The sequence below is a fragment of the Neoarius graeffei genome, chromosome 1 (genome assembly GCF_027579695.1).
Source record: "Neoarius graeffei isolate fNeoGra1 chromosome 1, fNeoGra1.pri, whole genome shotgun sequence".
Classification (NCBI taxonomy): Eukaryota; Metazoa; Chordata; class Actinopteri; order Siluriformes; family Ariidae; genus Neoarius; species Neoarius graeffei.
This window is the reverse complement of record NC_083569.1, coordinates 104,705,261-104,718,569: the sequence shown is the minus strand read 5'-3', so window position 1 is coordinate 104,718,569 and position 13,309 is coordinate 104,705,261. Positions and strand designations below refer to the sequence as shown.

General features: G+C 40.0%; 1 protein-coding gene across 2 annotated transcripts in view; it reads left to right on the top strand.

The window, feature by feature from the left end:
* The window catches only part of dhx30 (DEAH (Asp-Glu-Ala-His) box helicase 30), a 55,348-nt gene extending 44,076 nt beyond the window's left edge, over window positions 1-11,272 (top strand). For both annotated transcript variants that reach the window (XM_060913919.1, XM_060913911.1), the window contains exons 17-20: window positions 4,731-4,888; window positions 7,978-8,081; window positions 8,298-8,437; window positions 9,371-11,272. In XM_060913919.1, coding sequence (XP_060769902.1) covers window positions 4,731-4,888; window positions 7,978-8,081; window positions 8,298-8,437; window positions 9,371-9,630 — 662 coding nt within the window. In that variant the 3' untranslated portion in view covers window positions 9,631-11,272. The remainder of the gene's footprint in view (window positions 1-4,730; window positions 4,889-7,977; window positions 8,082-8,297; window positions 8,438-9,370) is intronic.
* The last annotated feature ends 2,037 nt before the right edge of the window (window positions 11,273-13,309 follow it).

The window sequence follows — 13,309 nt, the reverse complement described above, 5'->3', positions numbered from 1 at the left end:
AAGGTCATTCACTCAGACTGCTACCTGTATGAATCATTTTAATCGTAAAAATGACTATTAGACTTAACGCTTAAAACTATTCCTGTGCCGTTCTTGAGGTCTCAAGGCATTTATGTGAGCCGAGGGTTGTTGCTAAAACCTGTGACATCCCGTCCCGGGTTTTAGTAATTGCCTGAGCCGAGCAGTAATGGCGGAGTACTCCGTATGGAGAAAATGGAGAATGAGTGGACCAGCTGTCTGATTTCTCCGCTGGATCTGTTGCCTCAGCAGCAATATCTCGCCCTTACGTGGAAGAAGCGAATGAACGGAGAACTGAAAGTCAGATTGTTTCGAAACAATCGGCCACAAGCTCTGCCTTCAAGAAGCGAGAACACAGATGGGTAAGCTGCGACTCTCATTTGGATACAAAACAGCACGTTGTTTACCTGCATTTAGATTAATCCATGTAACTTGTATTGTGTGTTTAAGTTACCGGTATAAGATTATTTAATTTGCTTCAGAATGTGATCGTCTCAGTTCATCTGATTTATTTAATTCACCTTTTACATTTTATCAGTGAAAATGCATGCATGTACATGTCTGTTGCATAAGTTATAACACCTATCCTTTTTTTAATGAGAGTCAACCCACAATCATTGAAGTCAAATCAGTCTTAGTTGAGCAAGTCGGTAACGGGATTTCTTACTTTCACCGTAAACTTTTATTTATATGACTTTGGTCTATAGCTGTCTAAGGCCTTGCACTGCAAAAAATAAAAATCTTAGGAAGTTTATTTGTCTATTTTCAAGTCAAAACATCTAGCCACCCTTATAATTGCCCAACAAGCAAAACCTCTTTTAGCTAGAAAGGCTAGTTTTTAGACAGTCCATCTTGAAAATCTTGTATAAACAAAATGTCTTAAAGTCTTATTTGGAGCACCTTTGAAAATAAAACAAGGTTTTTTTTAAAACAAGTACGTACATTTTGGACATTTGTCAAATGCGGTTCATCTTGTTTCAAGAAAAAAAAACAAAGTATGCTTGTTTTGGGAATAAATGAACTTTACTGAAATCAGGCAACAAACAAACAAAAACAAATAGTCAGTGCCCCCAAAATGCATTGTTGCTTTGGCGTTGTGTAAGCACTGTAAGTCAAAATGCGTAGATGTTTGGGTCACCTTTCATATCCTAAGTTTACTGCGACTGTTTTCTCAGTCATTCAGAGTGAGCTCCTTCTAGATGCTGTACATACTCTAGACCAGACAAGTGCCTTCAAAAAGGCTATGAGTGAGTGGAGGGCGTTTTAGTGACGTCTTTTTGGAATGCTGTGAGTTAAGTTCAGTGTTTTGTTTGTTTGTTTGGGGTTTTTTTTGTGCCTGATCCTGTAAACCCCTCGTACACATGAATAGCATGGATTAAAGTTTTCCGTCGTGTGACGGATTTCCGTCAACTGAACTCTCCCAAGGCCAAATGTGAGGTCGGTGCTGATCCAAGGAGAATTAAAATGACGGGTGGTTGGGTAGAGATTGGGTTATAACACTGTGTTGCAACACCATCAACTATCAGCAGGGTTTATTTAACTTTTTTGTTTTTGAGCCATGCTTTGTGTCGTTCATTTCCTATGTTTGGTCATGTTTAAACGTTCGCTGTCTACGGTGCGGCATTAAAAAAACATGCGCTGTCAAAATTGGCAAAATACATTCCCATGTGCTTGGCGTGCTTGTGTCTGACCATTTCTGTTTTGTATTAAATTAAATCTTGCCAAAATGACTTAGTTCAAACCTGGACATATAGAAATAGAGCATGTTAAAAGAAAAAATAAACCCCGGAAAGCCCGCTCCTCTGCTTCAGCCAGACTTGAAGACCTGACGGTGCAATGCTTGCAGACTGTCAGAAGTAATTGGACCTAAATTTATAGCTAACAAATCAGCAGACGCCCCAACAATTATTATTTTCGTTAGGCCAGTGTGTAAGGTATGTTAGAATCGTGCCTTATAGCCGACGTTATATCACAATTTAAAGGACGTTTGAGGAGTTGGAGGCTGCGAGCGCAATGATGTTCCGACATGCGCTAAACTTTATTCCCTGAAAATCATACACCAGCGTTCAATGCCCCAAACAGTCAAAATGTCTAGAAGACTACGGTTAAATAATAATCATAGCCTACTAAGTTGAATTACGTCAAAACATCTGTTTCCGGCCTATGAAATGATGGAGGAAAATGAGAACGAAGGCAAAGTAGATACCAGCCAACTTAACGTGATCTTTTAGGTAACAACACTCATGTTGGCCACAATATTTCTCTTAATAAAATCTTGAATTGTTTTTGAAGTCGTATTCAACACAAAGTAAGGTCAAACCCCAATTTTAATTTAAGCGAAGATCCAAACTTTTTTCTATATTGACGTCGAGCACAGAGGAGCATGTCATTCTGCTTTCGGTTTCGGCAGCATGGATGCGCTTTACATGAAAGAAGGCACTGATGTGTCTGCCATCGATAAAGGTGTAAAAAAAACAAGTGGAGGTGGGCTTGGCTGTACTAAGTAGGTGAAAACGGAAAGCCATTTAGGCCAAGTTTACATTAGACCGTATCTGTCTCGTTTTCTTCGCGGATGCACTGTCCGTTTACATTAAAACGCCTGGAAACGCCGGGAAACGGGAATCCGCCAGGGTCCACGTATTCAATCCAGATCGTGTCTGGTCCGGTGCTGTGTAAACATTGAGAATACGCGGATACGCTGTGCTGAGCTCTAGCTGGCGTCGTCATTGGACAACGTCACTTTGACATCCACCTTCCTGATTCGCTGGCGTTGGTCATGTGACGCGACTGCTGAAAAACGGCGCGGACTTCCGCCTTGTATCACCTTTCATTAAAGAGTATAAAAGTATGAAAATAATGCAAATACTGATGCAAATACTGCCCATTGTGTAGTTATGATTGTCTTTAGGCTTGCCATCCTTCCACTTGCAAGTGGTAAGTGATGTGCACTGAGATCACACACACAGCGGCTCAGTCCCGAATCACTGCTCGTGTGCTTCACTCGCGCGCTCTGTGAGCTGCGCAGGGCCGGAGTGCGCACCCTCCAGAGGGCACTCGCTGTTCAGGGCGGAGTGATTTGGAGCGCAGGATGCCTGCAGAGCCGAGCGTATCCGTGTATTGGTGTTGCTGTGTGCACGCTAATCGTTTTAAAAACGTTAATCTGATGATCCGCTGATACGGTCTAATGTAAACCCCACCTTAGTTCATGGTGCAAAAAACTAAACATTCCAGGCGCTTGCATTTGTGTGGTTTGCCACAAAAGAATAATATACGGAAGCAATGGAAAGAGAGTGCAATAAATTGAATATATTAATCCATTAATTAATTGATAATAAAGTTATCAGTTCTAAGTCAACCATTCTCAGAATTTCATCGAAATCCACCCATAACACCCCCCCCCCGTAAATTTTCAGTCAAATAATTTTTTTTTTTTTTTGCTTTAATCCATGGAATAGTCAGTGCCCACAAAATGCACTGTTGGTTTGGCGTTGTGTAAGCACTGTAAGTCAAAATGCGTAGACTTTTTTTTTTTTTTTTTTTTTTTTTGGTGCCTGAGGTCCTGGGGAAGTGGAATCTTAAGAGATGTTTTAATGTTTGAATGTTGAAATGGGAAAAAAAAAAAAAAAAACTTGTTGCAATGCTACACGTGTCGTCAACTTGATTCAAGATAGTCTCTGGTCTCATATCTAGAGTATTTTACTAATTACAGGTCACAAAAGGAGAATCTTTTAAGCTAGCAATGCTTAGTTGTAGAATTTAACAATCCTAATATTAGTATATTTATCTTAAATTCAGTTTTTACTGCTAAGACTTTGTCATGAATTTAAGCGAAATACCCTTAAAATGAAATAAATAAAAATGACTTGAACGGCTAAATGTAAGAAGTACGATCTTGTTATAAGAACTATTTTGACTATTTTGAGTTAATCAGATCTCGCATAATAAGTTCTCCAATCTTATTTTGGAATTATTTCATCTAAAAACAGGTTAGATTTTTCATCTTACTTTAAGAAATCTTACCAAGTCAAATTTGACTAGTTCCATTGGCAGATTTTTTTTCACCTGATTCAAGCAAATATGCTTTGTTTTAATCTTTTATTTCTTATTTTTGAAAGGCCATTTTTTGCAGTGCGGCCTTAAAACCGGTTCCTGCTGTGACGTCATGCGCTCGGGGCCGGCTGGCTCAGCAGGGCAGCTCGAATGGCAACTTTTGTGGTTGATTTTTAACTCTCAATTTTTTTTTTGGTACATTTTATGCAGCATACAAAAGTCAAGTATGGAGATACAATCCACTCAGAAATATATTTAAAAATAAAGGTTCTGTGTATCTGCTTTTAAGCTACAAATTTTGAAGTCGTATGTGGTTGTACCTGGCTACTTATGCGAACGTGTTCAGAAGTACTAACTGCCCTAATTCCAACATTGTTTGTTTGCAACTTCTGTGATATGCTTGTACCCTGATGATCGCCACTTGTGGCTATATTTGTTTTAAGTCCAAGAGGCATTTTAATTATGATTTTAATAGCAGCGATATGTTTTATGTATTTGATTAATTATACCTCATTGGCACAAGAATAAAAGATGTCGAGAAAACGTCATCTAGAGTTCGATAACGGTCATTTAAATCACTATCTTTTTTCCTTTATTATGACTTTTTTTTATATTTCGTGTCTTTATATCCGGTCCTAACATGTTAATATTTTCTCGTGCAGGTTTAACTCAGCAGTTCAGTGAGAATCTGGTGGAGGCGGAGCTAGTCACACACCCTGCTGAATGTCTCCGCCCTTCATCACTGCTCAATCAGCACAGCGGTCAGGAGGAGCTTCTGAAAGCCGTGCTGCTGGCAGGGTTTTACCCCAACCTCATCCAGGTGTCTGGGTTATTTATTTATTTTTAATAATATATAGGGGTTTACACTGGGGGGGAGGGGGGATTTTATTTATTCTGATGTTTACAATTAAATGTAGTCAACTTTTGAGTAAAGCTCAAAGCCCATGCTTTACTTTTCGTTCTCTTGGGTCTGTTTATACCAAGATGTGAATGCTTTCGAGTAGGGCTGTGCGATATATCGAATATACTCGATATATCGCCGAAAATTCTGTGTGCGATACATAAAATTATTATATCGTAACTATCGCGTATTTTATGGTCATCTTCCGACTTGTGTTTGTTGCGTTTGTTTAAAACCTTTCCCGGTGGTTTTCTCCCTGTCCCTCAGGCAGTAACGTGAGAGGCTGCCTAAGGGTAAAGAAAACAAAATGTCACGCACTCGCCAACCAATCCCAGGCGACATCTCGGTGCTGAAAGGAACTTCCGGGAAGATTTTCTAGTTGCGGTTGTGTTGCCGGATTGGGTGGTTTTAAGTGCATTTTGGCGGGTTTTGAACATATTTTGGGCTGGAAAACGTCAGCAGTATCTGGCAACACTGCCGGCAGGAAGATTTCCTGGTTCCGGTTTACAGCGCTGACTCAGTTCGTGCAATCGCTGGTGTTGCGTAGGCTACCGTGTAAGCTCTGTCAATTTCAGCGACAAATTAAAAATGGAAGCAGACGAATTGGTTCCTAAAAGAACTAGTAAGGGGTCAGTCATCTGGCATTTTTTTGGATATCGCGAGGAGGACGTGGAACAGCAAATGCCAGTTTGTAAAGTGTGCAAAAAAACCCTGTCATCACGAAAGGCAGCAGCACTACAAATATGTTCCCTCACCTGAAAACTCACCCGGTACAGTATGAAGAGTCTCTTAAACTCCGAACTACTTGCCCACGAGCTGAAACCCCCCACGGGCTAAACAAATGACCATAGCAGCCTCGTTCTCCAAAGCCCCCCCATATGAGAAAACGAGTCAGAGATGGAGAGCTATAACGGATGCAATCACTAACGTCATTGCTGAAGACATGATCCCAGTTAGTATAGTGGAAAAACCAGGCTTCCAAAAATTACCAAACACACTCGATCCCAAATACGAGTTGCCTGGTCACAGAGGCAGAGCCAGAAAACACTCAGTTTAAAAGTGCGCAAAGAGAAAAATGATATTTTACAGATCTCTCTCTTCTCTCCCTCAATCTCTCTCTCTATTGTGAATGTTCCAGTGGTTCTCAGTAGTCAGGTTAATAGCTTGGAGATCTATTTTTTTAAAATAATTTAATGAATGAGCACTTTTCTTATTTAGGCTAAATGTCTTTCTCAGTGTTGAGCTTGCGCTTTATTGGTTTGAGCTCTGAGCAGCTCTGTATTGTTTTGCCTCTTTGTTGCAATTTTCAAGATTGTTTTTGCAGTTTGTGCCACATCTTTGTTGAATAAAAATAGTCTTATTTCAATTCAATTGTGATTAAATCACCAACATGACAATTTAAAATGTGTTGCTGAAAACCACCTGTAAAGTTAACCAAGAATGTTATTTAATCTGCAGGGATTGTAGTGAAAAGAGTAAAAGTTAGATTTCATGGGGTCCTTTAGAGGAGATTTAAATATATCGAGATATATATCGAATATCGTGAAATGGAGAAAATGTATCGGGATATTCATTTTTTCCCATATCGCACAGCCCTACTTTCGAGTATTAAATGAATTCAAATACAGTCTAAAAGAAATCATTGCATCGGATGCTGTTAACGGTGGGGTAGGAAAATGGTTTAACCCCATAATAAACAGTGTGTGTGGGTGTGTTCATTAATGAGACCTTACTGAGTGACACTACCACAGTGTGATTAAGGCAACATCCACACGACAACGGCAACGAGATTTTTTTTTTTTTTTTTTTTAAATATCGCGTCCACATGGGCAACGGATCAGTAAAAAAATATCAGGTACATATGGCAACGCAACGCTTGCTGAAAACGATGCAATACACATGCCACACCTCTACGTGCGCTGTAAGACGGTCCCATCGGAGACACCAGAACAATAGAAGTAGACACATGCGCATAAACCCCTTCTTCTGTAGCATCAGCCACATAAAGTTTTGATTATTAATCAGTAGTGTAAAACGAAAGACGCGGAAAGAGGAATGAATGGGGGTAGATGGAAGCCGGTACGCCAACTTTCTGATATCCTCCAGAATTCTTTAATGGTCCGGAATAAATTGAATGCTACACGTTGATGGATTATTTTGTTGTTTTACGCCCTTTTTGAGGAATGTATTGTCGGACTTAAACCAACATCTGAAGAGGTGAGATCGCTCCTTTTTTCCCCTATTTTTGCTGGCGGGATTGTTTTTGTTTCTGGAAAGTGCACGGGCGGTGCACGGTTTGGTACTGCTTCCGCAGTGTTTGGACTAAAGACTCTGCCCTAAGGGCTATTCTCTCTCTCTCTCTCTCTCTCTCTCACTTTGCACCATTACACAATAAATATTCACAGTGAAAATATTTTGTAAGTGCGTTTCATGAACCAAGTTATAGGATTTGTTGACAACTCGCATCAAGTTCGTTACAATTCTTCCCAGCGTGAAGCACTGACAGTCATGTGGTTGTGATGTCATCGTTAACAAATCCATTCTACTCATCCAGACGACTTCGCAACGGCGCCGTTGCCAGATTTTTTCACTCTGGAACCCATTCTCAAAAGATTTCGTTTTGGACATTTGTCAAATGCGGTTCATCTTGTTTCAAGAAAAAAAAACAAAGTATGCTTGTTTTGGGAATAAATGAACTTTACTGAAATCAGGCAACAAACAAACAAAAACAAATAGTCAGTGCCCCCAAAATGCATTGTTGCTTTGGCGTTGTGTAAGCACTGTAAGTCGAAATGCGTAGATGTTTGGGTCACCTTTCATATCCTAAGTTTACTGCGACTGTTTTCTCACGCCGGTGCCGTGTGGACGCCAGGCCGAAACGATAAACAATTTTATCAGATTCACCTGAATCCGTTGCCGTGTGGACAGGGCCTAAATGACACTAAAGCTGCTACAGCGTGTTAAGTTTGATGTCTGAATGTTAATCCTCATCCTTATGTTCTTTTCAGGTGAAGAGAGGCGTGGTAAGCAAAGTGGGCAGGTTTCGGCCCAACGACCTGTGTTACCGCACTCAGAGTGGACCGGTGTTACTCCACCGCTCCTCCGTCAACAGGTCACTGAGTAACCCTGTTAACATTCTGCACTAACTCTTGACATATATTTATTACATTATATATTTTATCCAAATAGTTATTTAAAAAAAAAAGACATGGAGTGCATAATGGTGCTTTATAAAAGAAAAAATAATTTATTTTAAATGTTTAATACAGAAGTCTGTGAAAATACCTTGAGTGTGTGTGTGTGTGTGTGTGTGTGTGTGTTCGTTCAGGGCCGAGAGAAAGCTTCCCAGTCGCTGGCTCACGTTCTTTTCTGCAGTGAAATCGAATGGCAGCGTCTTTATCAGAGACTCTTCTGCAGTCCATCCTCTGGCCCTCCTCCTCCTCACGGACTGTAACCTGATCGAGCGTGGTAAAACTTTATATATAATACATACACTACCGTTCAAAAGTTTGGGGTCGCTTTGAAATGTCCTTATTTTTGAAAGAAAAGCACTGTTCTTTTCAATGAAGATCACTTTAAACTAATCAGAAATCCACTCTATACATTGCTAATGTGGTAAATGACTATTCTAGCTGCAAATGTCTGGTTTTTGGTGCAATATCTCCATAGGTGTATAGAGGCCCATTTCCAGCAACTCTCACTCCAGTGTTCTAATGGTACAATGTGTTTGCTCATTGCCTCAGAAGGCTAATGGATGATTAGAAAACCCTTGTACAATCATGTTAGCACAGCTGAAAACAGTTGAGCTCTTTAGAGAAGCTATAACTGACCTTCCTTTGAGCAGATTGAGTTTCTGGAGCATCACATTTGTGGGGTCGATTAAATGCTCAAAATGGCCAGAAAAATGTCTTGACTATATTTTCTATTCATTTTACAACTTATGGTGGGAAATAAAAGTGTGACTTTTCATGGAAAACACGAAATTGTCTGGGTGACCCTAAACTTTTGAACGGTAGTGTACGTACATACGTGTGTGTGTGTATGTATATATATATATATATATATATATATATATATATATATATATATATATATATATATATATACGTGTGAGAAAAGGAGAGAGTTGTACGTATCAAAAGAGACACAGGCAGGACAAATAGAGATGTAAGCAGCTAGAGAATGATTTGAGACATGCAGAAGGAGACACACACTAAGACCAGTTTAACATCTCTCTCTCTCTCTCTCTCTCTCACTCATGTGCTTGCTTCATCCTTCTTTCGCTCGCATGCTCTCTCTCCTTCCTTCCTTCCTTCCTTCCTTCCTTCTGTCTGTCACCTTTCTCTCTCGTGTGCTTGCTCCTTCCTTCCTTCCTTCCTTCCTTCCTTCTCTCTCTTGCAGCGTATGGTGACCGGGTGGAGGTGACCATGCCGGGCCGTTCTCTCGTACGGTGGGATCTGTCTGCTCCAACCTGGGAGCTGCTGTGGACGTTACGCACCTCTCTGCAGGCTATGCTTCATCGTAACCTCCGACCTTTAACCTCTGACTGTAGTGTTGAAATGAAGAGCACTCAGGACAGCCAGCTCATCTCTTTATTAGTGGACCTGTTGAACAATGCAGAGCCGGACGCTCACGCTGCAGACTACAGTGATGGAGAATGATGAAGCTTTTTTCAGCTGTATGATAAAACTTGCACTTCCTCTAAAACACCCTGCCTCATATACAGTACCCGTCAAGTTTGGACACCCCACTCTGCTCCTTCATATAGGGTTTTCTTTTTCTGTATTTTGACTTTTCTACACTGTAGAACAATACTGAAGGTATCAAATCAATGAAATAACGTATGGAATGATGTGGTAAACAAAAGTGTTTACAAAAACAAAGTATCCAGTATTTTACCTTGATGACGCTTTGCACACACTTGGCGTTATCTTAACCAACTTCATGAGGTAGTCGCCTGGAATGCTTTTCAGTTAACAGGTGTGCCTCGTCAAAAGTTAATTAGTGGACGAGTTTCTTACCTTCTTAATGTGTTTGAGACTTAATAATAATAATAACAATAATACCACAACTGTAGTAATCCATGTTATGCTAAGAACCGAACAACTAAGTAAAGAGACACGACATCCATCATTACTTTAAGACATGAAGTGTCTTTTTAATTAATAAAAATAAAGAAAACTTTGAATTAGGTGTGTCCAAACTTTTGACTGGTACTGCTTATAAATGTTTATGTATTCAATGGGAACACTGATGTCTCATAGTGTAATGGGAAATATGTGCGTAACTTTTACAGTAGGGTTATGACTGAAAGTGTTTTCAAAATTTCTACTTTCCTGATGTTGCATTTGGTGAACTTTTACTTACTTTTTATATAACAATAAGTTGCTTAACAATTGTAATAATAATACAAATTTAATAATCTCATCTCATTATCTCTAGCCGCTTTATCCTTCTACAGGGTCGCAGGCAAGCTGGAGCCTATCCCAGCTGACTACAGGCGAAAGGCGGGGTACACCCTGGACAAGTCGCCAGGTCATCACAGGGCTGACACATAGACACAGACAACCATTCACACTCACATTCACACCTACGGTCAATTTTAGAGTCACCAGTTAACCTAACCTGCATGTCTTTGGACTGTGGGGGAAACCCGAGCACCCGGAGGAAACCCACGCGGACACGGGGAGAACATGCAAACTCCGCACAGAAAGGCCCTCGCTCGAACCCAGGACCTTCTTGCTGTGAGGCGACAGCGCTAACCACTACACCACCGTGCTGCCCTAAATTTAATAATAAATTATTACATTTGTATTAATTAACAATTATTACAATTGTTCATTATAATTGTTAATAATACAATTGTTAGTTAATTATAATTGTTAATACAAATTTAATAATTAATAAATTTGTATTAACAATTATAATTATTACAATTGTTAAGCAATTTATTGTTATATAAAAGTACTTTACACACCTTTCAATGAATTTATTTTATAATCATGATTTATTTATTTAATATACATGTATTTATCAAAAGTGAGGTGATGCTGGGTGTGGGAGGTTTTTGCATGACCCAATAAAAATAACTTCAAAAAAGTAATATATGAGTAAAAGTTCACCAAATGCAACATCAGGAAAGTAGAAATTTTGAAAACACTCAGTCATAACCCTATTTTACAGCACTGCAGCAACAATGGCATTTTAATGAAATGATTAAGTGAATTTGACATCCACTTTGTCAACATCTGTGAAATATGTGCATAGAAGTGTATATATTGAGTGTTCAAATTTAATCTATATGTAAAATAAACTGCACATTATTCTTTATTTAATAAATTGACTTTCAGAAAGACAAACCATTTGGATTGAGGTTATTACACAGTGGCTTTATTTATTGTTCGCAGACTTTTTTTTTTTTTAATTACAGTTCTTCCTTGTTAAGGCGTCTTCATTACTATACTGAAAGTGAGTTAATTTATTACATTTATTTGATTATGGTTTACGCTATAAGTGTCTAACATTAAAACTTTACGGTGGTGTCTTTTCTTACTGTCACTGCTTGAGCTTGAGGGTTGTATTCAGTCAAGGATTTAATACAGAGCTCAGACATTATAGAATTGATCGCTATTCAAAAGTTGGTAATTTGCATACTCTGAACATGAAGTCCAGAAAATTGACTGAAGTAGCCAAGTACCAGGACTCTGAACATACAGTGGATATAAAAAGTGTTCACACCCTGTTAAAATGATAGGTTTTTCTGATGTAAAAAAAAACGAGACCACAATAAATAATTTCAAAACTTTTCCTACCTTTTAATGTGACCTATAAGCTATACAATTCAATTAAAAAACAAATCTGTTGCGGGCGGCATGGTGGTGTAGTGGTTAGCGCTGTCGCCTCACAGCAAGAAGGTCCTGGGTTCGAGCCCCGTGGCCGGCGAGGGCCTTTCTGTGTGGAGTTTGCATGTTCTCCCCGTGTCCATGTGGGTTTCCTCCGGGTGCTCCGGTTTCCCCCACAGTCCAAAGACATGCAGGTTAGGTTAACTGGTGACTCTAAATTGACCGTAGGTGTGAATGGTTGTCTGTGTCTATGTGTCAGCCCTGTGATGACCTGGCGACTTGTCCAGGGTGTACCCCGCCTTTCGCCCGTAGTCAGCTGGGATAGGCTCCAGCTTGCCTGCGACCCTGTAGAACAGGATAAAGCGGCTAGAGGAGATGAGATGAAACAAATCTGTTGGGGGGGGGGACATAAATAAAAAAAAAAAGTACAATAAGCTGGTTGCATAAGTGTGCACACCCTTAAACTAATACTTTGTTGAAGCACCTTTTGATTTAATTCCAGCATCCAGTCTTTTTAGGTTCATGCTTGCCATCAATGAAAATGACTCTGATTAACCCCAAATAAAGTTCAGACATTTACTCAGTTGCATCCTCCAGCAAAAGCCAGGGTTCACAGAGAGCTTACAAAGTGTCAATGTTTCAAACATTGTTGAAAGGTATCAGTCAGGAGAAGGGGACAAAAACATTTCCACACCATTAGATCACAGTGAAGACCGTCATCAAGAAGTGGAGAAAATATGGGACAACCGTGACATTACCCAGAACTGGACATCCCTCCAAAGTTGATGAAAAGACGACAAAAACTGGTCAGGGAGGCTGCCGAGAGGCCGACAGCAACACTGAAGGAGCTGCAGGGATTTCTGGCAAGTACTGGTTGTGTACTACATGTGACAACAATCTCCCGTATTCTCCATATGTCTGGACTATGAGGTAGGGTCAAAGAAAAACATCCAGGCCCGGCTACATTTTGCAAAAAAAAAAAAAACATCAACTCTCCCAAAAGCATGTGGGAAAATGTGTTATGGTCTGATGAAACCAAGGTTGAACTTTTTGGCCACAATTCCAAAAGGTATGTTTGACGCAAAAACAACACTGCGCATCACCAAAAGAACCCCATACCCACGGTGAAGCATGGTGGTGGCAGCATCATGTTTTGGGGTTGTTTTTCTTCAGCTGGAACAGGGGCTTTAGTCAAGGTGGAGGGAATTATGAACAGTTCTAAATACCAGCCAATTTTGGCCCAAAACCTTCAGGTGTCTGCTAGAAAGCTGAAGATGAAGAGGAATTTCATCTTTCAGCACGACAATGACCCCAAAAAAGTTTTGGAACGGCCCAGCCAGAGCCCAGACCTAAACCCAATTGAAAATCTGTGGGGTGACCTGAAGAGGGCTGTGCACAAGAGATGCCCTCACAATTTGACAGATTTGGAGCGCTTTTGCAGGCTGATAGACTCCGACCTAAAAAGACTGAATGCTGTAATTAAATCAAAAGGTGCATC